The sequence below is a fragment of the Gymnogyps californianus genome, chromosome 1 (genome assembly GCF_018139145.2).
Source record: "Gymnogyps californianus isolate 813 chromosome 1, ASM1813914v2, whole genome shotgun sequence".
Classification (NCBI taxonomy): Eukaryota; Metazoa; Chordata; class Aves; order Accipitriformes; family Cathartidae; genus Gymnogyps; species Gymnogyps californianus.
The window spans coordinates 203,062,980-203,090,657 of NC_059471.1; the positions used below are offsets into that span (position 1 = coordinate 203,062,980).

General features: G+C 40.2%; 1 protein-coding gene across 1 annotated transcript; it reads right to left on the reverse strand.

Annotated features, from left to right (window-relative positions):
- Positions 1–75: 75 nt before the first annotated feature.
- Positions 76–24,573, reverse strand: BCAP29 (B cell receptor associated protein 29). Its single transcript, XM_050915297.1, has 8 exons — positions 24,418–24,573; positions 23,800–23,904; positions 20,195–20,295; positions 17,898–18,048; positions 13,198–13,333; positions 10,368–10,479; positions 2,479–2,579; positions 76–1,073 (listed from the first exon to the last, which is right to left on the reverse strand). The coding sequence occupies exons 2-8, from the start codon at positions 23,889–23,891 to the stop codon at positions 1,035–1,037; spliced, it is 732 nt and encodes a 243-aa protein (XP_050771254.1). The 5' UTR covers positions 23,892–23,904; positions 24,418–24,573; the 3' UTR covers positions 76–1,034.
- Between the last annotated feature and the right edge of the window lie 3,105 nt (positions 24,574–27,678).

Below are 27,678 nucleotides of genomic sequence, written 5' to 3' on the forward strand. Positions count from 1 at the left end.
TTGTGTATATACCTATTAACTCTGATGAGATAGTATATTGGGAGAGATTTACACGAATAAACTCAGAAACTCATGAACTTAAACAATCCCTTTAATATAACAAACATATCCAACTTTCAAATATAAACTGGAACCAACTAACAAAAAAGAAACTCAAAACAACTTTCTGAATGCCAAAAAAGGCTTATGCAAAACAGTGCACGTTTATTCGAGGTATCGTATCCATGAAAACAAAACAAAACAAACCCAACTATCTACATTTAAAAAGAATTTTTACTAAGCAAGGCAAAAGAAGTTAGGTGGCACATACAGAGTAGAGAGATGTAAACAGTGTAAAAATACAGAATGTTAATACCTACCCAAACTTTGGTTATGAAAACTGAAATAACCCTATATATTAAAGAAAAATAAACCAGAGGCATGCAAAATATTATTTGTTAAAATACACTCATCCACGTGGCTAAGTGAAAGTCACAAGCTAGTGAGATGGATTTAGAAATGCAGTTTTCCTTCTTTCTTTATTTTCCTTAGATTGATTGTCATTCAATTTTCCACCGCGGTGGAATGGCTGATGAAAAGCTTTCAGCCTTCTTCAGCCCACTGGTAACTGAATTTTTGAAGACTCCAAACAGGTGTTGCAAAGGAGGTTTAGGTAATTGTGTTTTTATGATACAGCGTGATATACAACCTTGCTCAAATGCTACAAGCAAATGGTACATGATCTGTTACCATTCTGGAAGGCAAAAGCTTGGAGAACAGTCAAGTTGCTCCAGATGGAACTGAAAGATTTTTGAGTTTCTCCTCACAAGAGCAGCGACAAACTCTGTGGTAAATTGGGTAAGCCACTTAACATTTTATTTGCAAACACGAGTATTTTGGCAACCAAGATATATTAGAGGAATCTGAATGGTGACCTGCAGTGTGCTTTTCAGAAAAATCAAGTTTTGTTTCAGATATGCATCAGGAGCCTAAACACAAGTACAAGGCTTTTCACATTGAAGCAACTGTACTGATGCCATCCATCTTCAATGCACCTACAGGTCTTTCTTGTCTTCTGCTTCATTTAAACTGTCCTGAAAAGAGACAGATTAAAAATAATTTATGTTTGGCAAGATCAGAAACAGTTGAACTCCAGATGCCACATTTTGCCCCCTTGCAGTCATACCTGATTTGTTCACTATGCACCCTTCAAAGTTGTAGTCCCATCAACACTACCCCCCATAATACATGTGCTTCTGATCCTAGTACAGTAACAGCCATGCAGCCTACTCCTGCTCCCCGTTCACGTTACAGCTGAACTGTGCAGCAAACTCAGAGAACATTTTCTGCTATCAACTGATTTATCCTTAGGAGCTGCATCTACTGTGTCCTCAGTACCTTCTGTTCTTTCCATTCAGAGGTAAACACAGAAAACTGTAAGGATGTGTGTTCTAGACCACAAGACTGTTAGAAATGCAGCAGGACTACTACGGCTCATTACACAGGGAAGCACAACAAAGACAGGACATGCATGGTGGTCTTAATTTGAACACAGATATCAGTTGAGCAATCTCTATCAGAGTATAGGGTGAGGCTGGGAATCAGTAAGCGCCTTCACAGAGTACAGGAAAAAGATAACCAGCTCAAATTTGCCTTTTAAAAAATTTTATTTTATTAATACAGGACCAAACAACAGCTCTTCTTGAAAAGCAGGTCACCATAATTTTAACATCAATCATTTATTTTCTCCCAAGACCATTCCTTGTAAACAGGCTTTCATTTTTATTGAATTTTGGTTGAATTCTTAGATGTTAGGCATGGAACATACAAACACCTGTCAGACAACTTAAAAAACAGGCAGGGCTCCCAGTTCTACAAGAAATAATTACTGTATATATTATGGGTGTTACAGCCACGTGCATATGCAAACCCAATCAAACTGTTAATTCAGCTTTTGCTTGCTGTGTTTCTTTTTTTTTATTTTGTACTTCAGTTTGAATTTTTATAGTAGCCTGTTTTTAGCCCAGGCTGGTTTTTTTTTTTTGTTGTTGTTCTTACATATCAACAGTATTGCAACATTTATAATCTAGTATTGCAAAAGCATGTTTAAAGAGCAAACAAAATAAAATTACTCTTATAAATGATGTATATACCACACATACACTACTCCTATCATTTTGTTACAAGATTTCAGTTTGATCGTCACATGCAAAACTATCTGAATCTTATTTCCCAAGTGACAGCAAAGTACAGTCTAACGATGATCTGAGCTTTGTCACCTGAAGTGCAAAAAAAGAAAATGCTAATAGCTTTGCCGTCCAGTCCTTGAAAAACAAAATTCTACTATTTTGATGAAGTTTAAGGAATGCTGCCCATTGTAACTTTATGCTATACTAAAGATTTTGGTAAATTCTGTTGCATAATAAATACCCAACAAGCAGAATTTTGCTGGTACAATTTCAGAACATCATGGTCATATAGCAATCCAGAACCACCTACCTGAAGCTGCTCATATTCTTTCATCAGATGGTCATATTCTCTTTTAAGGCCTTCAGACTGCTTCTTAACTGCAGTCACTTCATTATTTGCCTTGTAGAGAGCTGTAAAATATCAGAATTAGTATTTTAATTATTACTTGTATTCCTGCAGTTCCTCAGAACCCTAGTTATGTATTAAGGCTCCACTGCACTAGACAGTCCTTCCTCTAAAAAAGCTTAAATTTAAAAAAGAGCATCACAGACGGACACAGGAAGAGATGTGCAGGACAGAGATGACAAGTTAGTGATGACTACAGTGTTCTGTCACATTGCAGAAGCCAGTTCTAGAAAAACAAAACTCTACAACCCCAAAACTGTCAGCCCTCTTAAGACAAAGAGGGAACTCGAACACTGGACAAGATTTTAGCAAAGCAACTGAGGCCGTCTATAAAATGTGGGGGTGGAAAAAGAGAGATAATACATTATTATAGGAGCATAGACCCCTCCTTTTCACCTTGCTATATATTTTACCATGCATGAGTTAATTCATTAGAAGCATCACTTTATGGATGAGAAGGCATATGGTGGTGGTAGGAGAGACAACTGTGAACAGGTTTTTAAGATGAGAAAAAGTAATTATTAGTCCTCAAAATCTCAACAGCAATAAACTGAGAGCATGTCTATGCCGCAGTACAAAACAGCCCAGGACTCCATAGGCTCTAATTTACAATGCAGGGTAAATCAGCATAAAGTTTCATAAAGCCATTACTCCTAAGCTGTTATGTAAGCATTTAACTAAGGTCATTTAGACATTTTTATATTCCTCTGCTATAGGTATCTCACGTATCTTTATATTTCTCTGCTGTAGCAGCACAGGCATACCCTAAAACTTGATTTATTCATGCTAAAACAGAGAAACGTTGTTAGTGACCTATAAGGCTGCCTCACATAGCCATATTTAAAAAACAAATCTCGATGGTACAAATAAAAAAAAGAAACATTTGCAATTTTCCTTGTTCCAAAAATGTGGATCTATCCTTCAACTGTGAGCTCCCTGCGACAGACTGTTCTTTCCCAGAGACCTCCAAGACACTCAAGAATTGCAGCACCTCTAAGACCCTGTTCTCAAAAGATGAGGAGCTAGATGTGTCTTTTTGTTAAGTGCCTAGCTATAAGCACTCGGGTCTGAACCATGTTTCTCTTTGGGTGCCAGTTCCTTAAACATCAGGACACAAGAGATTTGACCACTCTCCTACATGCAAAAAAGAAGACTCCCTCCCCCAGCATTTCTGCTATTTTTAATTAATTAATTTGAATGTATAGATTCAAAAATCATTCTCATTTTAAAAGTCTACAAGTGGTTTTCCAGTAATAGGACTTTTACCTAGCCTGAAATTCTGGTCTACTGAAGTTAATTACACTTATGTCTATTGATTCCAACATGGTAAAAAATTCATCCCATCTCTTTACATCCTTTCTTTCATTTCCATACTCTTACACAGATATCTTTCATCCTTTAATGCATTCTTGACAGCATCAATACAAAAAACATTTTCTAAAGGTTTTGGTATTTGGAATAACCATGATTTTCACATATCTGACAAGTCAAACCCCATTGCATTTACTCTCTCTCTGATCTTGCTACTATTTAAAATATTCAACGGTAAAATTTGGAAATCACTCTAAAATAAACTTGTGACAATCTGATAAACTTCTGAATTTTAAGTTGTAGACAAAAAACATATGCATATGCCATTTTGCCTCTAAGAATCTGCTAATTAGAGAGCTGAATTTTGCCTTTGTTTAAACATTCTTGTACATAGTTATAGTAAAAATTAACAATATCTCATTTCTGAAAAAGTCGTAACTCAATGTTACTGATCTAATACTATTTAGCTGTTTACAAGCAGCAGCACAGTACTTTAGTTGCAACTAGAAACTACTGTATCTTTAAAACATGAACAAAATATCTAAAAGTATCTGCAAACCAAGAAAGCAAACAAGCCGCTGCATTGTTTCAATGTTTTGACCAAAACAGATGTATAACAGGAATACCTCACCTAGCCCTAGAAGAAGAAAAAGCAAAGAACAGATTGTTCTTTCCACCTGTGTTGGCTATGGACAAAAAAAAACCCCACAACAACCAAACCCAGACTCATTCCTGTTGGGGCCACACAATAAAAAGGAGCGTCACATCTTTGACAACGTGAATTCCCCAGTGCACCAACTTCTCTGGATGTCTTCTTGTCAAGCAACAGAGACCGTCCATACATCACTGCTCAACTATTTTGCCATTGCTCGAACACTGCAGTGCAGCCAAGTTGATCGTACAGGTATATTGTTTGTCATATGGATCACATCATATGAACACTGATCCAGCAGAAAACAGAAGATCCTTTGTGTGCACAATACAGTCAGTTATTATTTCTGGCTTCCACCTGGCCTGTTTCTTTGCCTCAAGGGAGGCAGAACAGCTGGACTGGCAGCAAGCAGAACCCAACAGCTGACTGTTCCTACCAAGTAAATGCATGAGCAGGCAGGAGGTGAGAATGCTGCTTCTACGTTAATGTAACTAATGAGAGGAATAGTCAGTAAGTTCCAAAACTGGAATCCAGCCTCAGTACTGTGAGGGGTGGGCTATCCTTTTTAATTCCTTCCCCTTCCCTTCAAAGAAAAAAAAAAAAAAAATCAACAATATATTCTTAGGGCAGTATATCAACGGAAGGTATTTATGGAAAACTTTATCCCTTTACACTTAATGTGTGACTGGAGTTCCATAAACTAATGTAACATGTACAGTTTGGGAGAAGTAGAGAACTTGTCCTTCCCTTGCCACATTCTCTGTATCCTGTTCCAGGATAGATAGTTTACTTCCTCTAAAGTCGAAGCAGGATGAGGAATAAAATTCCTCTGAAGAGGTTACCACAGCCCAGTAGCTGTAGCATTTCTATTATCTTCTTGTTTCAACAAGGATGGAGAACTGAACAGTAAAACAAAACCAAACAGCAACAAAAGCAACCAATGATTCTTTGGGCATTTCCCTGCACAACTCCTAGTCCTGGTCTGACTAAATCACTTGACTTACAGTGCTTGCTACTAAGGAAACGATCTGGAACTTAAATTAGCATTGCTCACAATACAAGCCTAAAACCCCAACGATTTGGACTAGTTTAAGAAAGATCCCTCTCTTTTAAGAGTCTTCAAGTTGAGAAAGAGCTATTCACATTTAAGAATTTAGGCACTGACAGGACCAGAGATTTGCCAACAAATATGCTGTAAAGCTGGGAACACAACTCCAGTCAAGTAATTCCATACTAATTCTGAATTCTCTTCTTAAGATGTAATAGTCAGACAAAGTTTAAAAAGAGAAGGCAGGGTCAAAAAATTACAGACAAACTTGCTCCAAGTACCTTTCAACAACCTCCAATGAAATTTTGTTACAAAAAGGATGTTACAGCATCTTCAGATGGCATAAATAGCCTTCTATAACAAAACCACGTTTGCTGTATGCAGCGCCTTCCCTTTGAATCAACAAATATTAACTCTTGTTGCATGTGACATTGTGCAATGGCTCCCACCAAGGTTATGATCTCACAGTTAAAAAATAAGGTTAAGTAAGATGGACTTTGTTTCTAAACCTCCCCCTGCCATTGGCTAAATAATATGAGACCGTAGCCAATTCTTTTAACTTGTATCTCCTATTCCCAGCTTACAAAAGAAAGCTGATAGTTTGGGGTTTTGGGGGAATTTTTTTGTTTATTTTTAAAAACTGGAGTGCTTCAGTGGAGTTGAACATAAATATAGTTTTTATACATGGCACTAGCCTGCCTGGCAACACAAAGGCCGAGCTGAACTCTTCCTGGCAGCAACAGTTCTATGAAATGTATTCCCAATGTCTGTATTGTTATCTTTCTAACACCTAATAATCTTAGCATTTAAGTGAGAGTTGTACATCTGTACATGCATACTTTTTAGGATAGTCAACAATTAAAAGCTATTTCAAAACCAGCCCTCCACATGAATGTTGCTCTCTTCCTGTCTCCTACAACGCTATGGAACCATGAAACAAAAAGCACTCTTGTGACACATTCTGTACACAAAACAAACCTCATTAAAGGATGCATGGAATTTTCATCAGAATTTCCTCCTGCCTCACTGTGTGCCTATGACAACAATATATAAATTGAGAGTATTTTCAGAAAAAGTTGAACTAACGTTCAAAAGCACCTAAATGACTGGTGAGTCAGCACACATTTCACAGAGAAATCCTAATGGCAGAGACACAGAAACAGTCTTTGTATTTTGTCTCAATATGGCACTACAGACTCAGCTCAAAGATGCAATAAGGTCACAGCTCAATAACTGCACACAGGTGCTGGGGACCACAATGCCCGTTATGCCACATCAGATGCAGGTAGAAGCTTTAGGTGCATGTCATTTGCCATGAAATATTATTAGAAGAGTGAGGGATCAATGAGCTGGACAGGAGTCTGCCACTAGTGTGTTCTGCTGCAAGACTTGATCGATACTAGTTGTTCTGTATAAATTTCTGTTGTGTAAATGAAGCTGTAGCCTTTACCATACATTAGGACAGTGTCACCAAAAAAATGACCTGAGACAGAAGGTGAAATAGTACAGCATTGCAGAAATCTCCCTCCTGCCCAAAGGGTCCCATAATAACAAATGGACATTTCCACAGTGTAGGATCTGTGAGCGAGAAAAGAAAGTTTATGCACCAAAAGTCCTGTTCCTGCCCGCAATCCAAGGACCGCTGCTTTATGAAACTTCTCTCAGACTCTGACCTCATGTCCAGTTGCAGATAGTTTGTTTTGTTGTAGCTTCTTGGATAATTTTCAAAACTATCAAAATGAAATAATATCATAGCATCTCTTCTTTCCCCAGAAAATTCCTATAGGTCTAAGACCAGCAGCCATACTGAGAACCTTTAGTTATCTGAATCAACATTTTGTTATAAATATGTCTAACGTGTAGCAGGAGAAACATTCTCACATCTGCGCTGGGTGCTCCTAGGAGTACGCATATTTATTTCTAGGTATCAGTGAGACATTTTTCATAATATACAAGCGTATCAATAAAATACCATCTTGGAAGGTTTCTAAACAGTCATGTTATTACATGTCCAGGTATGCTAAAAATGGATTTAGGCTCTGAAAGTGCTAGCCCCACTGCTGGGTGCCTATAAAACCCCCAGTATGTGGGTCTGCAATAAAGTAGTGAAGAACTAGCCCCCTTTCCTTCACTTCCACAATAAAGCAAAAAAAGGGCATGAAGGGGGATAGGAAAGTCAAGTCGGAAAAGAAAACAAATTCGGCTGAAATCTTTGTCACTCATTTCCAATCCTTCCTCAGATTTTAGTAATTTCACTACTCAGTTTTTGTCTTGTATTTTCATTCTTCCTCCCCACCTGCGCAGAGCACAGTAGGTGGCAAAATGTCTTCTTAACTTAGGATTTCACTTACAGTTAAGTGGACAAAAAAAAACATAAGGCAGACTGCGTTCCCTGTAAAAGGTAGAAAGCTGAAGAACTAGAGATGAGTCTCCTGAAAGTCTGCAATAATCACTGTATACACTACAATTTCAGTGAGAATTTCAGAAAGAGGAGACATACAGTATTTTCCCTGCCAGAAGTTGTAAATATTGGATCAAAACCTTACAAAAAATTCGGCTCTCCCCTCAAGTCACAGCACTAATCTGATACTAAACTGCGTTATTTAAACGTGAAGCAGAGTTACATTTAGGACTCCTCCTGGGTGCCACTCTATTGAGGCAACCCACCTTCCAACGTGGCCTACTATAAAGTAATATATCACCCTATCACCATGCAAAAGTAGCTTAACAAATGTACCAGATCAGAACAATGGATATTTGAAACTGCTCTGTGAAGATTATACTTGTTTTTTCATCCAAGCAGCAAAAAAACCCAAAACCCCAACCAAACAAGAACAAAATCCAAATTTATGACTCCTACTGATACTATAGCTGAAAAACAAACAAAAAGAAAACCCCAAAAAACCAAACCAGTAAACTTTTCCTTTTTATACTAGTTTTGCCTTGTTTCATTACTAGGTGACACCTCCCACACTCTTCACTCCCTTCCCCCCCCCCAAAATAGCCCCAAAATTTCATGGATTGGACTTGGTGGACACAAAGGAAAGGTTACTTTAGTCATGTGAGCTCAGTGGCATGAAACAAATTGTTAAAAAGAGGTAAAACAAGCTTTTCAATCTCAGCTTTGATACCATGTAATGCATTGCTCACACTTAGTGAGCATGGAACTCAACGCTCACTTGCTCAGTTGCAGAAGTTTCAAAAGAAAACACTAAATTTGATTCACATTAAATCTCTAACACTCCATAGAAAGCTGTGCCTACAGATGTGGCTATTAACAAGTAGTTTAAGCTTTCTGGCTATCAGTTCGCTTAAAATATGTATAAGAAAACCTACAAAAAAATAAGATAGACATACCTTAACACCATCTAGCTGACGATGGTAATTAATGTAACCATGGGGCTTTCTGTTTTGGCAGTGAGGGGGATGGCATCAGGGGAAGGGTTGTAAATATTTTCCTATTCATTCCTTAAAAAGACCCTCTCCCCCACTTTTCCCCTAAACAAAAGACTCAAGCATGCCTTAATTTATACATCTTTTGGATGGACAACAGCCCACAGGGAGTATGCAGCTGAAGCAGCATGTGGTAAATCTATTTATTCCTCAGCTTTCTCTAGCATTCCTCACTGAAAAGCTTACATTATATTAGTGTTACATACCACCAGTTAGTTTAAATAAAACATATGCATTTAAGATTTTCATTGATCCTGTCACTTCAAAGGCAGTTTTCCTCCTTTCTTTAAGAAAACAGCAGGAGAGGGAAAACCCACAATCAAACCTGCCTGAGAATGTGAACTAATGAGACCCTCTATTTAAAGATCCTTGTTGCTTCAAGCCCAGTTGAAAGCAGTTGTTTTACAGTTCTTGTCTGTCCTCCTAGTGGACAATGAAAAATGATTAATGAAGTATTTGTTGTTATTTTTACAGCTTTGCAGCAGTGCCATGCAATGTGAAAGCAGGGCTATGTTTTGATGACAACATGCTATCTGGTACCACAAGAATCTGTATTTTGTTACAGTCTGAACATCTGATTAATGCTTACAAGGTCACAAGCAGTGTTATCTTAAAAACACTAATTTCAGATGAGCAGGTGTTCAGAAGCATCACATACCTTGACAGATCCCAATAAGACAGAACCAAACAGGTAAAATCTGCTTCTATCTCAACGTGGGTTGCCAAGAAAGCAGTTTTGACAACCTAAACCTTTAATACGGAAGCTGCTAACAGAAGTATTATGTTACAAACTGCAAGGCATGTTTCCTTGCAGACAAAAAAAAAAAATTAAAAAAAAGCTAACACCTCTGCTGCAGGAGATTCAGAATACTAGTCAAGGACTTTTCTGCTGTCTCACTGAAACCTTACTTTATAGAAAAAACCTCAACCACATACTTCCCCATTTTATACAGGGAGAGTGGCTGATATGTATGACATGAAAGATCAATCTGATGCCTATAAGCAACCTGCAATTGATTCCATATCCTGGGCATGTCATTGATGAAGACAAGTAAACATCACTTAAATAGATCAGTTCAATTTGCTACTAATTACAATTTAACTAAGGTGTTCAAATTACACCATGCACATTTTCATAATGAAAACATTTAATAAAATATGGGCATGGCAATGGCATGTTTTTCCAGTTCCTAGTCAAATGTAAAGAAACCCCAAGCCAAGTGTTCCATAAACTGATGAAGTTAACTGCTACACCTAGAATAAATTTTTGACATCCAGTGTTGAAATCATCTTTTTCTTAATTGCAAAGAAGTCCTAACCAATACTTACCATTTGAGGTCTTCTGTAGCTCTGCTTTCAAATGTTCAACTTCCTTCTTCAACTTTTCATCAGTTGCTTCCACCAACTCTTTGTTTTTACTGCTTCCTTTTTCACTCAAGGCCTATTAAAAACCACAGTTGCTACAATTAATTTTGTTTTCATTAGTCTGACATTAATGCCAAACAACCAGAGAATGTCAGCCTTGATCTTGCAAAGTGACAAGTTTTATCAAGTGTCAACATGACACAGGCAGATACTCAGTCATTCGGGGGCGGGGAAGAGAGAAAAATGGTCACTGTTTTAAGTTGATAATAATGGCATACTTGTAATAGTATGGCATTATCTCCTGTGTAAGAGTACTTTGTATCTCTGCATTAAGCCCACAACTTCTGTTTAGGTTATAAATGGCTTTTCCAGAAGACATGCACTGGGACTGCAAGTGCCAGAACACTGCCATGTTTATGTGCAACTTGTTCTAGTAATTTATTCTGATTTAAATCATGTAATACATCACAAATCTCTCCTTGTAGGTTTGCAGCTACTTCTTCAATCTTCAGAACACCTCAATACGCAGATTAGATTTCCACTGAAATTCAAGAAAAAACTAGGAAAGGATTCAGGAAGAGCCCTTTAAGTACTGGACACAAGAACAGTATACTCCCTGTACTGTGAAAATGTGGGCACTACTATACTTACGCACACTCTTATCATTAAGGCAATTGCTATTGATGACTTAAAGTATCATACATTAAGGATTAGATGCCATAATTAGATCCTTTGCTCATCTAGCATCTATTATCCAACCAAGCACCATCTCTGTTACGAAAATGGCAAAAGTAGTGGTAAATGCTTAATGGGAAAAAGAAAAGTAGAACAACTGAGATGAACAGCTGTTAGGTGAACTCATGATATCAGAGCTTACAGGGCACAGGTGGGAGCAGAGGAGAAAGATTACTTTAGGAAGAAGGAAAAGAACAGTTTATAAAGACTGGTAAACAATCCAAAGAAAAGAGCTGAAGAAAGTTTTCCAGAAGCTATTTAACCAAAGAGCAGAGATTGCATTTGACTGCTGGTAACAAAACCATAGTCAATTTGTCATAAAATTGGCCACAGATTGCCTCCTTTACTTTGTGTTCACCCCCTTCTATTAATACACAAATAGTTATTTCTGTAAAATTTTATCTTAAGTCCTATGCTCCATGGAACCTCTGAACAGGAGACAGTGCAGACCTAGCACACTAGAGTAGACTTACAGTATTTATACTTACAGCTAGTGCCCTATATGCAATTGCTCTTGCCTGCCTCTGATGGTGGAATGAAGCACACTTGTAAATGAACACAAATGCAAGGGCCAAGCCACAGAGGAACCTAAGTCACAGTATCACTATAAAGTTAAAATAAACCAATTCTGAACACTTTGCATCTCCAGTGCAATGGAGATCCAGCCACAGCGTGCTGGCTGTACCTGTGGCTACCACTGTTTTTGCAAACCATGCAACCAAACACACAAATAGAAGCAGACAGAAACACAGTTTCCAGTTTCTGGCTATCACTTACAAGCAGCTAAGAGAATGTGTTGCTAAGAGAATGTGAAAGCAGAACAAAAAGAGGACTTTTGGCCAAATCCCAACAGGACAGAGAGGGGGAAAAAAAAAAAAAAAAATGTACCAGTATGCAGTAAAGAGACAAATTCCATGGCTGAAGGAGGGAGTCTGGATCATTTTGACAAAATACCAAATCCTAAAATTTTGGAATCATTTCATACTTGGGAAATACCTAACACACACTCTAGTAATCCTTGTTTTACAACACCTCTCAAAACAACTGGATTTCTTTGCATCCCTTCTAGTACTTTTTGACCAGAGTCTGTTCTCTTTGTCTGAAGATTTACTGCAAAAAAATTACAGTGCTGGTAACCATAGACACTGCTCCAGACACACTGGAAGGAAACCTGTACACATCTGCAGTGAATTTTGTTTTGATAATGTGCCAGACTGAAGCATGCTGTAAAAGTCTTCATACCCTGCATATCTGCACTCTAGCTTATGGTTCAATCTCTTCCAACAGAATTCAAACTAACCAGTTATGAGAAAAGATTTCATACATTTGTCTTTATTACCTTTGCTGACTTCCCTTCCCGCATGCAACTGTATATTGAACCACAACAGACAAATGATAGCTTAATTTTCTCTATTCTTCTCATAAAAATAACATATTTTTGGTCCATTGGTGGTTCTTTTAAGTAAGAAATTTTTGGCAATATCCTCATTAATACTACAGCAGTACCTTACTGAGAAAGGAAGGTATTAGGAAACTGGCTGACCCACCATAAAAATAGATGCAAGAATACAAAATACAATAAATACAAAAGACCAATTTTACAAGTTAGAAGAGACATTTCAGGACTGGAGCAAATCCTATTTAGAAGAAACAGCCAGCACGAGAACAGCTATATTGTAGCCTTTTCCATACTGGACTGCTATAGCCCTGACCTAAACAGCCAACTGTTTAGGATAAAAAGAATAAAATTAGTGTCTTCCTTTACTCTGCTATGATTAAATTCAGAGAGATATGTTAAGAATATATTACTACTTTAATGAAATTTGTACGGGAAAGACAGAACTTCATTTATTTGGATTACTTTAGTCTGCTTTGTTAATAAAATGCTACTGAAATTTGTATTCAGTATTCTGAATTACATATTGTAAGAACATTGTTCTTCCTTTTTCCACCAGAAGAAAAAAAATGAACGAACATTATTCCGTAGCAAACCAGCCCCAGAGTATTTTGTACTAACTACTTGCTGTATAAGGAAATAACTAAAAAAGTTCAAAGATACCTCCTGCAACCTTTCATTCTCGGCCATGTATTTTTTGGCTGCTTCAGTAGCATCGTTTACTTGCGTTTCCAGAGCTGCATGAGATGCCATCCCTTTTGCCAACTGAGTAAGAAGGGTAACAGTACGTCTCAATACACTGGTGAAGAAACACAGTGAACAGCACAGTAATTCACAGCACAAATTAAACAAACAAACAAACAAAAAAAAAAACCCCAAAAAACCCAAAACAACCCCTTCTCTCTCTGCATTAGATGTGAAAACAAAACCACAAGAGGACTGTTTAAGCACCTGAAGGGAAACATCCAGGCTCATCGATGACAAAATAATAGTAAAATAAGAGACTGAAAAGATTTTCATCCATCAAAAATCTGATTTTTACCTGATGCGGAAACCTCCTCCTCCCAAAAACCCACAGCTATTAAGGGGTCAGAGACCTGCTTGCTTAAAGGCTGAAATACTCTTACATGACCTAGAGTTTTAAATAGGATGGATCTCTGAATACAAAACCTAAGCAACACACTATGATAATGAGTACAATGCAAAAAAAACCCCAAACCCTGAAACTTTATAAAAGGCCTTACAAGAATAAAATTAGCAATGTGAGCATATTAATCTTCAAAGTACTCTGTCAATACTGTGTAAATCAGAATATGCATGAACGTCAGCACTCATATGGCACCTCAAATCTAAGCTTTGCCAATACCTCCCTTGATTTGATCTAGTGATTGCCTCTTTGCATCACTACTTTTGTTATTCATCTTGGAGTCTTTCAAAGCAGTATGTTGCTGAATCAAGGAAAGGCCAAAGCAACACTGAATTAAATTAATTCCTGTAATATAACTATGCAGCTGCTCGTCAAAAGAAATTTGAAAATCCAACTAATTGGCTTTTTCATAAGTGAAAGCATATTAACAGACCTTTTGGCTTTCAAGGTAAGCCCTCCCCCCTGCTTTTTCATTGAAAGCTCATTTTCTTGCTTTTTTTTTTGGTTTCAATAAAAAAGTTAAGGTCCCCATGTCATTACTTTTCCAAGGGTTAGCATGTTTTACTATTGCTTATTAATTTATAGATGCAGCAGTCAGAAGACAGTAAAACATCATTACTAAAACAGAATCACAGAATAATGCAGGTTGAAAGGGGCTTCCAGACGTCATCCTGTCCAAGCTCCTGCCCAAAGCAGGGACAGGTTGAGCAGATTGCTCAGAAGCTTGTCCAGTTCAGTTCCCACCATCTCCAATGATGGAGATTCCACTGTCTCTCAGGGTGCTTGTTCCAGTGTTTGATTGCTCTTGATAGCGGAAAAAGTACTTTTTACCACAAGTCAGAATTTCCCAGGTTCCTGGCCTGTTGCCTCTTGTCATTCCTGTGTGGATCCACCGAGAAGAGTTGGCTCCATCTTCTCTGCATCCTACCACTAGATAGCTGTAGAAAGCAATAGAATCTCCCCTTCAATGTCTCTTTTTCTGGCTGAAGCCAAGCTCCCTCATCCTCTCCTCATAAGTCACATGTTTCAGCCCCCAACCTTCTCCGTACCCTGCTGCAGTACTCCAGTATTTTGGGGAGTCAAAACTGGACACAGTCCGGCAGCTGCAGTACCACATGTGCCAAACAGAGGGGAATAACCACTTCTCTTGACCTGCTGACTACACCCTTGCTATTACAGCTTAATACATGATTGGCTGTCTACCAGGACCCCCTGGTCCTTTTCTTCAAAGCTGCTTTCTACCCAGCCAGCCAGTCAGTTTCCAGCCCGGATGCTATACGTGGTTATCCTATAAGATGTCAGACTTTGCATTTGCCTTTCTTGAACTTCATGAGATTTCTGGCAGCACATTTCTCCAACCTGTCCAGCTCCCTCTGAATAGCAGCCCTGCCCTCCAAGATATCAACCACTCTGATTTGGTACTGTCTGCAAACTTGCTGAGAGCACATTCAATCCCATCATCCATGTTGTTAATAAGGACATTAAACAGTATTGAGCCCAGTACCAACCCGTGAGGGGCACCAGCTGGAATTTGCATTATCATCATCCTTTGAGCCCAAAGGCCCAGGGAATTTTCCACCCACTTTTTTCTCCACTTCTCCAGCCCATATCTGTCCACAGTTTGGCTATCAGGATACCACAAGAGACTATGTCAAAGGCCTTGCTACAGGCACACAACATCCACTACTCTGCCCTTTATCCACACAGCCAGTCATCTCATTGCAGAAGGCAACAGGGATGATCAGGCATGATCTCCCCTCAGTAAATCCGTGCTGGCTGTTCCAAGTCATTGTATCCTTCATGTCCCTGGAAATAGCTTTGAGTAAGATTTGCTCCATAACCTTTCCAGGGAGGTGAGGCTGATCAGTCTCTAGTTCCTTACATCCTGCTTTTTGTCCTTCTTGAAGACAGGTGCAATGTTTGCCTTTTTGCAGTGACCAGGATCCTCCCCTGATGACCACGATCTTTCAAAGATGACAGAGTATGGCCTTGCAATGACATTGGCCAACTCCCTCTGCACGCAAGGATGCATCCCATCCTAGGACGCCATGGACTTCTGTATGCCCGATCTCCTTAAGTACTCCTTAGCTGCATCTTCCGCTACTGTGGGTAATGTTACATTCCCCACCAACTCTCCTAAAAGGCTCAGAGAATTGGGAGGCCAAACAGCAGACCTTACCAGTAAGAAACAATGTAATGTAAGGTTGGTAATAAGACACTCAATGTCTCATTCTTTTCCACATCCTTTGTCATTTGGTCCCCTGCCCCACTGTTTTCTTTAGCTTTCCTTTTGTTTTCAGCCCTTCTCATCCCTCTCTGGTTCAGCATGGGGTAAGAGAGGGCCAGACAAGCCTTGGCAGGCTCTCCACATCTCCCAAGACATCAAGTCAGACTAGCAGATGGGTGCTTCTGTCCTACCCAGAGGACAGTCTCTGGTAACTATGACCCTCCTCTTTTCTGTGCAGTTGGTGGATAAAGGCTCAGCTGGCCCCAATACCTCCACTGATAGAAGGTCATTTTCCTCACCTGTACCCAGTGTTCTGCAATTGCTGACCCACAGATGGAGAAGAGCTTTTGTTGTGTTGCCAGAAGTGACAAGCTTCCAGCCTCCTCCATTTTGGGAATCTCCATCTACCACTCTTCTGGAATTCTTCTATTGGCTGATGTGCTAAAATGAACTAAAACTGACCCAAAGAATGAACTAGGGGCATCCAAGTACTCATTCACACCTACATGTGGTCTTAACTTGGTTGGGTGATGGTAGTAGCAGTGTAGGATAAGGCAACCCAAGGAACACTTTTTCCCCCTTTTCTGACAGGCATTATGCCTGTTTAATGGGTAAGCAAAAGGGCTCTACTACAAAAAGTCCTTTGATCTAGCCACTACTGTAGGGGTATTTATTTCTTCTAAATCTTGGTGAAAGGCCAGTAGCCCAAAAAAGGCCTTAAGCAAACCTCTTCAAGAGCAGATCTTTTTTCCACAATAAAATCTATTAGGGCCACCTGACAAGTTTTTTTCCTTGAAAGCCAAGTGGGAGTAGGATCCTGGGGGATCACCTTCCAACTCCTGTGTAGGACACAATCCAGCTATTCCTCTCTTGGAGCAGAGATCACAAACATATTTGTGCATATTTACTTAACCTTTCTGAAGGAAGACAAAGAACATGATGCATTCCTATCACTATTGTGCAAGGCTACAGCAACCTTTGTTTTTTCCAAAGTTTTCCTGCTCAAGTTTTGTACTTCTTTATGTACAATGTTCCTCAATGATCAGCTAAAATAGCCAGACATCACTCCAAGGGGAAGAAGTTTGTCAGAAGTCTCTGTGATTCCAGGCATTTCCTTGTTCTGTGTTCCTCTTGCATATGTAGGCAATGTCAAGCAGCTCACTGAAGGAATTCAGAAGAGGGCCAGCATTCTTTGTCCAGTGTCACCATAAACATGTACAAATAGGAAATGGTCTGACCCACATGTCTGTTTCCATTCATTCACATTATCTGTGTCCAATTAGTTCATGTGCTTCTTGCCCAAGTGAGAAGATCTGCAGGTTGTTGTGGCTACTGTGAAGATTCACAGGTAGTCTTGGCTGCTGCTGCTGGGCAGTACAGAACTGTCCTTTCCATTACCCTGTTTTATTAGCTGTATTTAAACATCCTGAAAGGGATACTGCACTTAAGGTCATAATATCATAGTAGGCCAGTTGCCACAAAGTAGTATCTGAAACTTTCCTCAGAAGCCGGAACATTAGCCTACAGTTCCTAACTTTGAGCTTTAGATGAAGTGGTTTAAGCCAAACTCAAGCTTTGCTTCTTAACACAGCAGGATGCAATAATACCAGCTTGCAACATATTAAGATTATTTTAACAGTACTTTAGAGGATTTTTTATTCCAGTTTTCCATGTTCAAACCAAACAAAACATAGGACGTAAGTTTAAGGAAGGAAATGAGTATTCCCTGAAGAAACTTCTGCAAAATACATGTTTTCTCAAGCATTCAAAATGTTTCCTTCCATGTGTTGCTCACATATCCTTCCAATCTTCAAACATTTGTAAGATATTATTTTCCCTGATCTTACTTGCCTCGTAGGCAATCTGCTCACGCTTAATTCTTTAATCTCTTGAAATCGGCCTTCCGATCTTTTTTATAGTTGCGTTACTTTGTGTGATAGTTCCTGTAAGAAACGTGCTATGTAGAAATTAGAAAAATGTTATACTTACAGCCAAAGAAATAAGGAAAAACCTGAGAGATATAGGTTTCTTTGAGATCGGAAGAGTTTCATCTGAATATGATCAAAGACGTTGGTATTGACATTTGCAGCCTTTTCATTCACATGAACGGCCGAGTACTTCCTGACTTCTCTAACAGCATCTGCAAACAAAAACAGTTTGTTCTTATTCACACCTGTGGGTATGCATGTATGATAAACCAGACATACTACTAGAAATATGTATCTGCACTTTCTGCTGAGCCAACAGGCATCGGACAAATAGTGACATCACTTATGTTATCCATACATTTTAAAGATAGGTCTTGATAAATCACTGAAGCAATGTAACATATTTCCAGAGATACGCCACACCATTGCCCAAAACATGCTTGAACAGTCATTTCCAACACTTGCACCCAGCCACCAGGGATCAGGGCAAAGCAACACACTCTACAAATGTTACCAGAGACCCTACAGACTGTTCAAAATGTCACTACTAACAACTGAATTAAAATCCAGCCAGTGCACAAACAGTAAGAGAAGGGAAAAAGAAGAGATGTTTTCTGAAGTATCTGCCTCATATGGAAATTGTTAGATAAGCATGTAGTTTAGTAATGACAGAAGTGTCCACTTTATGGTTGAATCACAGAGGGAAAAAATTATTTCTATAACATCCATCAAAACAGGAAGACTGTAGCAACACAGCGTTGAACAAACAGAACAGAGGGGGTAAGCTACACCTCAGCTTTCTTTCATCTGCCTTTCATCCATCTTTCAGCTTCCTTTCATCCGTCATATACTCCTGATAGTTCTGCAGAAGGGCCAATACACTGCCAACACTTTTCAAAGGACAAAATAATTAATTAGGACTTATATCCACATAAAAACAAAACCTAACCCAGTTAAGAGTTCATATTACAATCTGTAAACTTAAGGTCATCATACATACTTAAGACCAATACAGCACCTAAAATCTCCTCCTGCACGTCAACAAAAATACACATTTCATGACACATCATCAGTTTTTGCAGAATATTTTGGCCACGTTATTAAATTGCTGCTGCATTTATCTAAGCAGACAAAATCAACTCCAAAGAAAAGCATGTGCAAATAACATCACTTATGACTGTCTCTTTTATATTCATAAGTTATTTAGACGGGGGGGAAAAAAGATTTGAAGTGAAACTTCAAACAATGCAACAAAGACTAAGACCAAACAAAAGTCCATATCCCTGTGCTATAGGAAGATTCTAGTCCTGCAGTAACCTATCATCTTATGCTATGGGGCAAGCATCTCATCACTGCTTTACTTTAGCCCAAATCTATCTTTCTGCAAAATCAATGACCATCACCAACTCAAAAGCAAACTTTGGTCAAAGTTTTTGATAGGAGTTCAAGAGAGTAAATGAAATCCATCAGTTCTTAGTCTTATGCCATCTACTGAAGGATCTACTTCTAAGGGTAATACTAAAGATCATCTAAAATAAAAAAAATTTGCATTTCCAGTACTTTTTTTAATATTAGGAATATAGCATTGCAGTCTAGTCTGACTTTGTTATATATGCAGTGCATCTGTACGTTCCTCTCAGCAGACTATAAAACCACACATTTTTTCCTTGTATTTAAAGTAGCTTGGAATTAAATAGCATTTTCATTGTAAGGTGCTGGAAACACTTCTATCCATTGAGGAGAACTACTTCTATCACTGAAACACAGGAGAACTATTTCCATCACTGAAATAAGGGAGATGCTTACCACACAAAGCAGTCACGACAGACATTAAATGAAATCAGTCAGGTATATGGTCATCATTCAAGCTCCAGTTTCACTAAACCTTTACTCCTACTTGATAGACCTTAGGATCTACTCATAACAAATGTAACCAACAGGTCTTTTGTATCTGTGCTGAGCAAAAGTACTCAAATAGCCTAGTGCTTTGATATATTCTTCTGGTCTTCTATTTCAACAGCAACCAAGAGAAAGAGTGCCATCTACTGCATATTGCACAGCTCAGCCGACTTCTGGTATCAAACATTTCAAGCTCATTTACTTGTGTGAGAAAGTGAAACCAAGCAGCAGCCTAGACCAAGCTCCATTTTTCCTCCTCTTTCACTACTATATTACTTTTGTATTTGGATTCCCAACATGGATGTAGTACAAGCCCTCTCCTCTTCCATTCTATTGTAGAACTTTTAAACAAATTAGCTGACTTACATTAGGCTTGAAACCTTTCAGTTAATCTACTGCCATGAACTCCATATACCAGGTTTTTTTTTCCCATTTGTTAAGAAATTATTTAACACTTACCAAGAAACAAGACGATCAGTAAAACTATTATTGTAAGGAACATCTTGTTCCAAAAAACTGCCATTTTGCTCCATAGAGAAATCATAAAAATCTTCTGCCATCTGTAAAACAGCATTGTGTTATTCAAAAATAATTAAACACTGAAAGAAGAGCATAATAACCGCACAGAAGAGAGCCTTGTTATTGATTTGAGACTTATGTAAGGTCTCTAAACAGCTGCTTTAACTGCAATATAATTTAGGTATACATAACTTTTCCAACAATCCAACTTGCTTGTCTCTTTTTTGTTTGTTGTCAATACAGGCAAAGACAGTTGGTTCAACCTGAAAACTTCTCGCATGATAGCGGGTACTCTCCAGGTGTGTTTTATTTTAGCTTTTACTTTGGCTAGCATTGCTTTGTGTTTGGTCCTGACTACAATAACCTCAGGGATGGGGTAAAGACTGTAAAACCCGTTCCATCATTTTATTTTCTATCCATTTATACCCCTTGTTGCCAAATAAAATAAAAACCCTCCACCAATTAAGATCATGTCTACCATCCTTCTTCAGAAGGCTTATCTTTTACACTGATGAGTTTGCATAATTATAAAGTACAAGGATTGTTATTACATTCTAACTTGCAAATGACAACAAAAGGACAAGTCTCATGCTTATATTTTGTCAAGGGTTAAAACCTCTTTCAAGAGCATAAAATTGTTGGCTACGAAAGCAACTTTAGAGGCCCAGTGGTGGTGAAGACCTTTTGTTTTTCTGTTTAAACAATGAATTGCCTATTCAATATTACTGCATGGAGGGCTCTGCAAGAATTCACACTTGCAGCACAAACGAAGAACATCTGATGTGCTCAAATGAATTGAAACGCACAAGAGACAACAACAGAGCAGCTACGTGTCCTTTGCTGCAGGTTTGAATCAGTGCTACTGCACAAATGAAGTAATACCTAAGTTATGCCATTAGGGATGCAACACAGGCATGCTAGTTACCATCTGATTATACCAGGTAAAATTTCCAACTTTTGTTAAGAGTATTTACATTTTCCAGAGACTGTTAAAATTTGTCCTTTAACAAAGCAGTTTCCAACCTACTATGAACTTAATTTAAATTAGACTGTAGCATCATCTCCAATGATTCCTTCTGGTTCTGCACCAGAAAGAATTAAAATGTTTTAGCATTGTATGTGCAAAAACCTCATTTAAATCTTTTAGTATAATCTGAATTCTTTATAGCAGACAGCCATAGTCTGTATCAATCAAAAAGCTTACTTTAATTAAACGAAGCTACAACTCAAACAAAGCCAACTTGCTAACTCTTTAAACACGCAATTCTCCAAGTTTCATACTGATCTCCACTTAAGAAGTGATTCCCTGAGGTATGACCTCAGACCAACTATACTGCCAAGTTATATTCAGGCTAAAAATAAGATCTCTTTACTGCAAAGTCTTCCTATGTTATATGTTCATGCTTATTTTTCCTCAACAAGCATTGACATTCACATTTATTAATGCTCCATTTCCTTTTGGTGACAGAAGTCACATAAATATAATCCTTCCAAATTAGAATACTGGCCACCACTATGGATGTACCACACTTGGCAGTACAGTTCTGTCTTTTTGCATACTGCATTTTTATATTGTCAATTTACTTATTCCCCAGGAACTTAAAAGCTTGTTAGCAAATTCGAAAAGGAGTTCATTATCCAAAAAATGTGCAGGCACAAGAGAGGCAAACAACCTGTTTGAAGACTGAAAAGCGAGTAAATCAAAACTTTAAAGAACAGCAATTTCACATTTGGCGCATGCTTTACTGCTCTGACAGAACCAGCTCCCAGGCCACTAAGATGCGTAAGGCAGAACTGCTGCCCTCTGGTACTGTCACAGCAGCTAAATCTAATCTTTAACCCCACAAGATTCCTGCGACAGTTTTGTTAAGAAGGTAACTGCACATGTCACATAAAGGATAAAGCTATTTCACTCTTTCAGAAACCACTGTTTAAATGAATAGCTGAATGCTATAAACCAAGCACAAAAATCTATCCTTTGTACATAATTAAAAGCGCTGTTTTTAATGTTTGAATAAATTTTGGTAACATTGCAGGTTATGAATTTGCTTTTCAGCCACAAAGACTGGATTCCAGCCCTGTTTATATCATAAGTGAAACCTATTTCAATACCCCCAATGTACTCTGCATCTGTCATCAGCCTGCAGAAATTCTTGCAGCTAGTTTCCTCACATAAGCCATTAATAATCTGATGATTACGACTCCCATAATACTTCTCCCCTCTTACATACAGCTGCACTTTTGATTAGGAAACAACAGAAAATATGAGAACTCAATAATCTATGTTGAAATGCTGAACTCCTCACAAGCCAGCTTGTAAAAATTAGAGGTTAAATTAGATTTTAGAACAGTTTCAACTTCTGAAGTTGAGGAAACATGACTAATCATTGATATCGGCTGTGGAGGATCCAACCATTTTCAAGACTCTGCCACAGGTTTAAGTAGTTAAATTCAGACTCTCCACACAGCAGCATTTTAAGTTTTGTTCCTTAAGATATTACAGTAAAAGTAGCATTCTTCATTCTAATTATATCTAAAGATGCAGAAAGCAAACATGTAACAGTTTTTACACAACACTGAGACAGCGACAATTTTTTTTCAAAAGCTTTAAGGTTTCATCCTACTTGGGTTTTTTGGGGTGTGTTTTTTTTTTTTTAAGAATTACTGATATTCTGGAAAGAAATCGTAACTCTGTTCCTCTCGCCTCTGGTAAAGAAGCTAGCTTTCTTTATTTCCTATAAAGAAATAAGAATAACATTACCAAATTTGAAGAGCTACTTACAGGAAACAATCTTAAGGTAGTGCTGTAAGCCAGGCCTTTGCATACAATAAGAGTAATTAACACATTTTGTTTCCTTCCCTTACTAAGGGCATTTACTTTACAAAAATGAAATATTTTTCTTAACATTTGTGTTGTGTTCCAGAAGTATTGTTAATATATATATGAGTTTACAGAGGCCTTTATTTCAGTAGTCCTGAACCTTTTGCATCAAGCTGAAGTCCACATTTTTTTAAAACTAGTGAGCACAAATTTCTTACAGCCCTTACACATGCTGTATGCGGCTAGCTTTGCATATCAGATGTCTCTTATCTGTTCAGCACCCACAATGCCTAGTGTACAAAATGTCGTAAAGCTGCTCCTCACAAACTTGACAAACAACTCCTGAAAAAGCCGCACTGTCCTCTCATTTCTTACTGAGCTCATAGCATTGGAAGCCAGATGCCCCCTGTATGCTGGCTACTCCAAAAACCCCTGAGAGAAGAGGTCCCGTTTGCTGAAGCAAAGTAACAGGGCTCATCCTGGGAACCTTGACTGCTGCTCAGATGAATCAGCAGTGTGTAGAAAACAAACATAAAGCTCCTTAAAAGAGGCTTATGATTCTTGAAACTCCTGATGCTCGAGGCCCAAACAGCATTCCTTCAGCTTAGTCCACAACTAGGTTAAGGTGCAGCAAAGTTCCGTGTTTATAAAAACAAAACTGTAAAATAAAACCCAAAACAGTGGAAAGACCGAGCTGGGGTTGCCCATCACACTGAAGTCCTACCTCAGCGGAGAAATAAACGGCAGGCACAGCACGAGAATTACTCCTATTTCACCGTACAGAAAGACGGCAACTGCTGTCCACTGGAAAGTCATCGTCCCGGCAGGCCTGCGGAGGGAGGAGCGGCTCAGGCGAGCCCACGACACCCCAGCCGCCGGCACCACTGCCATGACGGCTCCGGCAGCCCCCCTCGGGCCCAGGCTGCTCGCCTTGGGCCACGGAGTTTCAAAAGGGAAATATTTCTAAGTTACTTAACCGCAGCTCCGGGGGGGGTGGGGGGTGGTGAGGGTGTCCCACTGTACTGACTTCCCCTCCCGAACCAGCCCCTGGGGCAGAGCCCGTCCGCCGGGTGAGGGCGGCGGGGACTGGGACCCTCACCACCGCCGCCGCCGCGCCCGGCTCGGCGGGCAGAGCAGGGCCCGCCGGCGGCAGCTCCCCGTGAGGAGACCATCAGCCCCGCCTGTGCCGCAGGCCGACGACTCCCTCCCGCCGCGCCAGCTTCCGCCCCTAAGTGCTGCCCGCCACCCCCGCTGCCCCCCTGCACAGCCGGGGAGGCCTGGGCCGCGCCGGGCCCGTCCCGTCCCGTCCTGTCCCCCCTCACAGCCGCCCGGCCTTCGCAACCTCCTCGGCGCCGGCGCCCGGTTGAGCCTGATGGCGGCGAGCCGCTCTCGAAGGGACGGGGAACAGGGCTTCGCCCGGCCGAGCGGGACGGGGCTGGAAGAGAGCGAGCCCCTGCTTCCCGCCGGCGCGGAGGGGCGGCGGCGCTGGCGGACTGGGCGTGCAGGCGCGGGGCGGTCTCCGCCCTGCTCGGAGGATGTGGGCCGGGACGGGTCTGAGTGACACGACGGCCGCGGGGGCAGGGCGGGGAGCCGTGGCCCGGGGCCGGTGCAGGGGTGGCCGCCGTCCCGGCTGGGGAAAGGTGCGGGTAGGCCCGAGGGGAGGGTCCCCTCAGGTCCCACCCCGGCGGAGCTGGAGGCTCCCCACCGTCCTCCCCCCTCCCCCAGAGGCCATCCTTGGCTACCGCCCCGGCTTCCCGGGCTCTGGCTGAGGGCCGGCGGGGGCGGGAGAGAGACATGCAATACGGCTGCTGAGGGGTTTGTGTGGGGCAGCCGGAAAGCCGAGTCTGACCGTAGGCGTGAATTTACTAAGGGACCACACCTCTGGTGGAAAATGCAGGGATCTACGCGTTGAGAAAGGTTAAAATTAGTATCTTTTTCACATTTAGGGAGTGGTTGTAAGCATTTTGCTGTGGGATCTTGCTGTGATCATCCCACCGCTCCATGACTCGAGCTTATTTGATCGGGGACTTCAACTCCGCTTTCCAGCACGCTCATTAGTTCATGAAGTTCAGTTAAAACACTGTGTCCGTCCATCCATCATCCCCCCTCTCCCCCCATGTGTTACACTACCTTTAATGCATTAAGATCCTGTAAATCTGTTTTCTCAAGGAAAACAGGCTCAGTATTCATAAAGACACCACAAATAACAACCAAACAAGTCTCAAACACTGTCAAACAGGCCTGTTTGGACCTCATGAACAAAAAAATATTCCTTGAGAAAATCCTGTTCTATCCTACTGTCCTGTGCGGTGCTTTTTATCAGCATAGCAAGGCTCCGAGCACATTATTTCCATACTTTGGTACCCATTTTCCCATTTCTTGACCATCTCGTTTGCCACCCTTGTAACTCCCCTTCTTTGCCCCTGCATAACGCTCCCTGAATTCACTTTTCCCTGTTGTTCCTAAGTTTTGCTGTGTCTGTACCCACATCCAGTATTTCTGATACCGTTACTTGGGCAGTCTTGGCCTTATGTGGTGTTACCGAGGTACTGATACGGTTATCGGGCACTCGGCCTTGCAAGTTTCTAGTTCTGAAAGGACCCTCAAAACTACTCTCCAGTTATCTCTGTAGTTCAGTTGTTTTTCACCTAACAACTCCCCCTTTACCACTGATGAAATCCAGCCATCCCTCCCAGCGCTATCTGCAGCTTTTACCAGCTTCTCACACTGTTGCATGTCACGTTCAGCGATTTCGCATGTATTATCCAGGAGTTCTCCGCAGCCTGTTCAGTTAGCTCAGGCCAGGGCCCACTCAGCATCTTACTGACTTGCCTGCAGTCCTAACAGATCCTGAGGTGCTGCTGGTGGAAGAGGTTACCTTGTCTAGCTGGGCATCACCAGCCCTCTTGACACAACTACCTGCTTTTGGGAATTCTGTCCCAGTTAATTTCCATCAAAATGAGACAGATTAAATGCTGTGAATAGTAGTTCTTTGCTACTCTAATCCATTGGAACTGACATGGGGTAGGAAGTCCTTGCATAAGCAGTTTTGAGCAGAGTTGTTTGCAGCTGCTCACAATCTGAACTTGTTTACACTTAAAATTTCCCAGGTCTGTAGCCTGGGACGGAGCCAGTGTGTTAACATTATCCTAGCTGCTGCCAAGCAATGTCTGGATGAAAGGTTACATCCCAAATAATTGTTTATGCATAACAAATATTGGAGAGCGATACAACCAGTCATTTCAATCCAATCAACACAGAGGAAACAGCCTGGGTTTTAAGAAGTATTTCTAACATGTTTTCATAAACATATTTAATCAGAAGCATAGACAAAACATAACCTCTTAGTATGTCCTCGTTATTACATTTTAGCTATTGGCCTACAGCCATTATACTTCACTGAAGCTGTTAAAATGTTATTAAAGACTGTCTCTCCTTTAATTCCAGAGCAGTTTCCATTTCTGAGCTGCTTACTCACCTCTTACTAGCACTGTAAGCTGCCCTCCCAGTAGCCTAGCCTCATACTGATAGGACTACATTTGCACATCCCTGCTGCCAGAGACTCTGAGTCTGCTTTTTCACTACAGGGGCTTTGTAAGATCTCAGAAAGACTCACTCTGCCATGACTGCTGTGCACTTCCACTGCAGCTGATGCGTGTTCCCCACCAACCTGGAATGAGATCCGAGGAACAGAGAAGCCTCCTGCAAACATCTGTGAGACCTCACTTCTCCTGCTGAGTGCACTGTGCCACTCCTGGAAGGTATTCTAACTGAAGCTGTAGAAGTCTGGGTTGTTGATCTAAGGCTGCCTATCTTACAGTGAACCGCAGTGTGATAAATATGACACCATACAATACATATAATGGCTGGCTGCTGTAGGAAAAAACCTCATGAACCTTAAAACATTACAGTTAAAAGAAATACCTTCCTCTCCCACCAGTAAGGTGACAAAGTATTCAGAAGTAGAAATATGAAATGCCTGTGTATTAGCAGCTGGTTAGAGGACACAAATCCAACTAATTCTCCGCTGAAAGAAAGGCAAAAAGAAAGTTCAAACTTGTGCCATTCTAGTTTGGCTTGTATGACAGCTATTTCATCATCACACACTGCATTTGCCCAACCATCAACCCAAGACAGAGAAGAGACCTAAGAAACAGCTTAACAGTAGGGAATGGAGAAAATGGGGTTGTACAGGCTGCGTGAGGGAGCTGGGGTTACTGCAGCAGGGCATAAGTTGCAAGCAAGTACAGGTATTATGACAATATGGCATTGCTGTGCAGGGTGGCTTAACATAAAGAGCTGGATCAGTTACAGGAGGCAAAGCACCTAAAATAGGAAACAAACCTTTGTATCTTATGTTACTTGCAGAATAACCTTTAAAAATTTGAAAATTGGAAAATAGACTGAGTACCTGGTGATGTTACAAGTAACATACACAGGGAACGTACCTATCTTGCGGCTTTAAACTGAAGATGAGAATTTTCCCATATTCAAATGGCTTATAATGCGAAATATGACCATACTCTAAAACAACACTGTGAGTTAACTAACTCCTATCTTTAGCAATTTATGTGTATTTGAACAGTATGGCTGTTCAGAGTAT

Coding starts and splice junctions, on each gene's coding strand:
- BCAP29 (XM_050915297.1), bottom strand. CDS start 23,891: ATGACTTTCCAGTGGACAGCAGTTGCCGTCTTTCTGTACGGTGAAATA. Junction 20,296..23,799: donor CCGTTTATTTCTCCGCTGAG/GTAGGACTTCAG, acceptor GCTGTTTTACAG/ATGGCAGAAGATTTTTATGA. Junction 13,334..17,897: donor TTTTCCTTATTTCTTTGGCT/GTAAGTATAACA, acceptor TTTCTTCACCAG/TGTATTGAGACGTACTGTTA.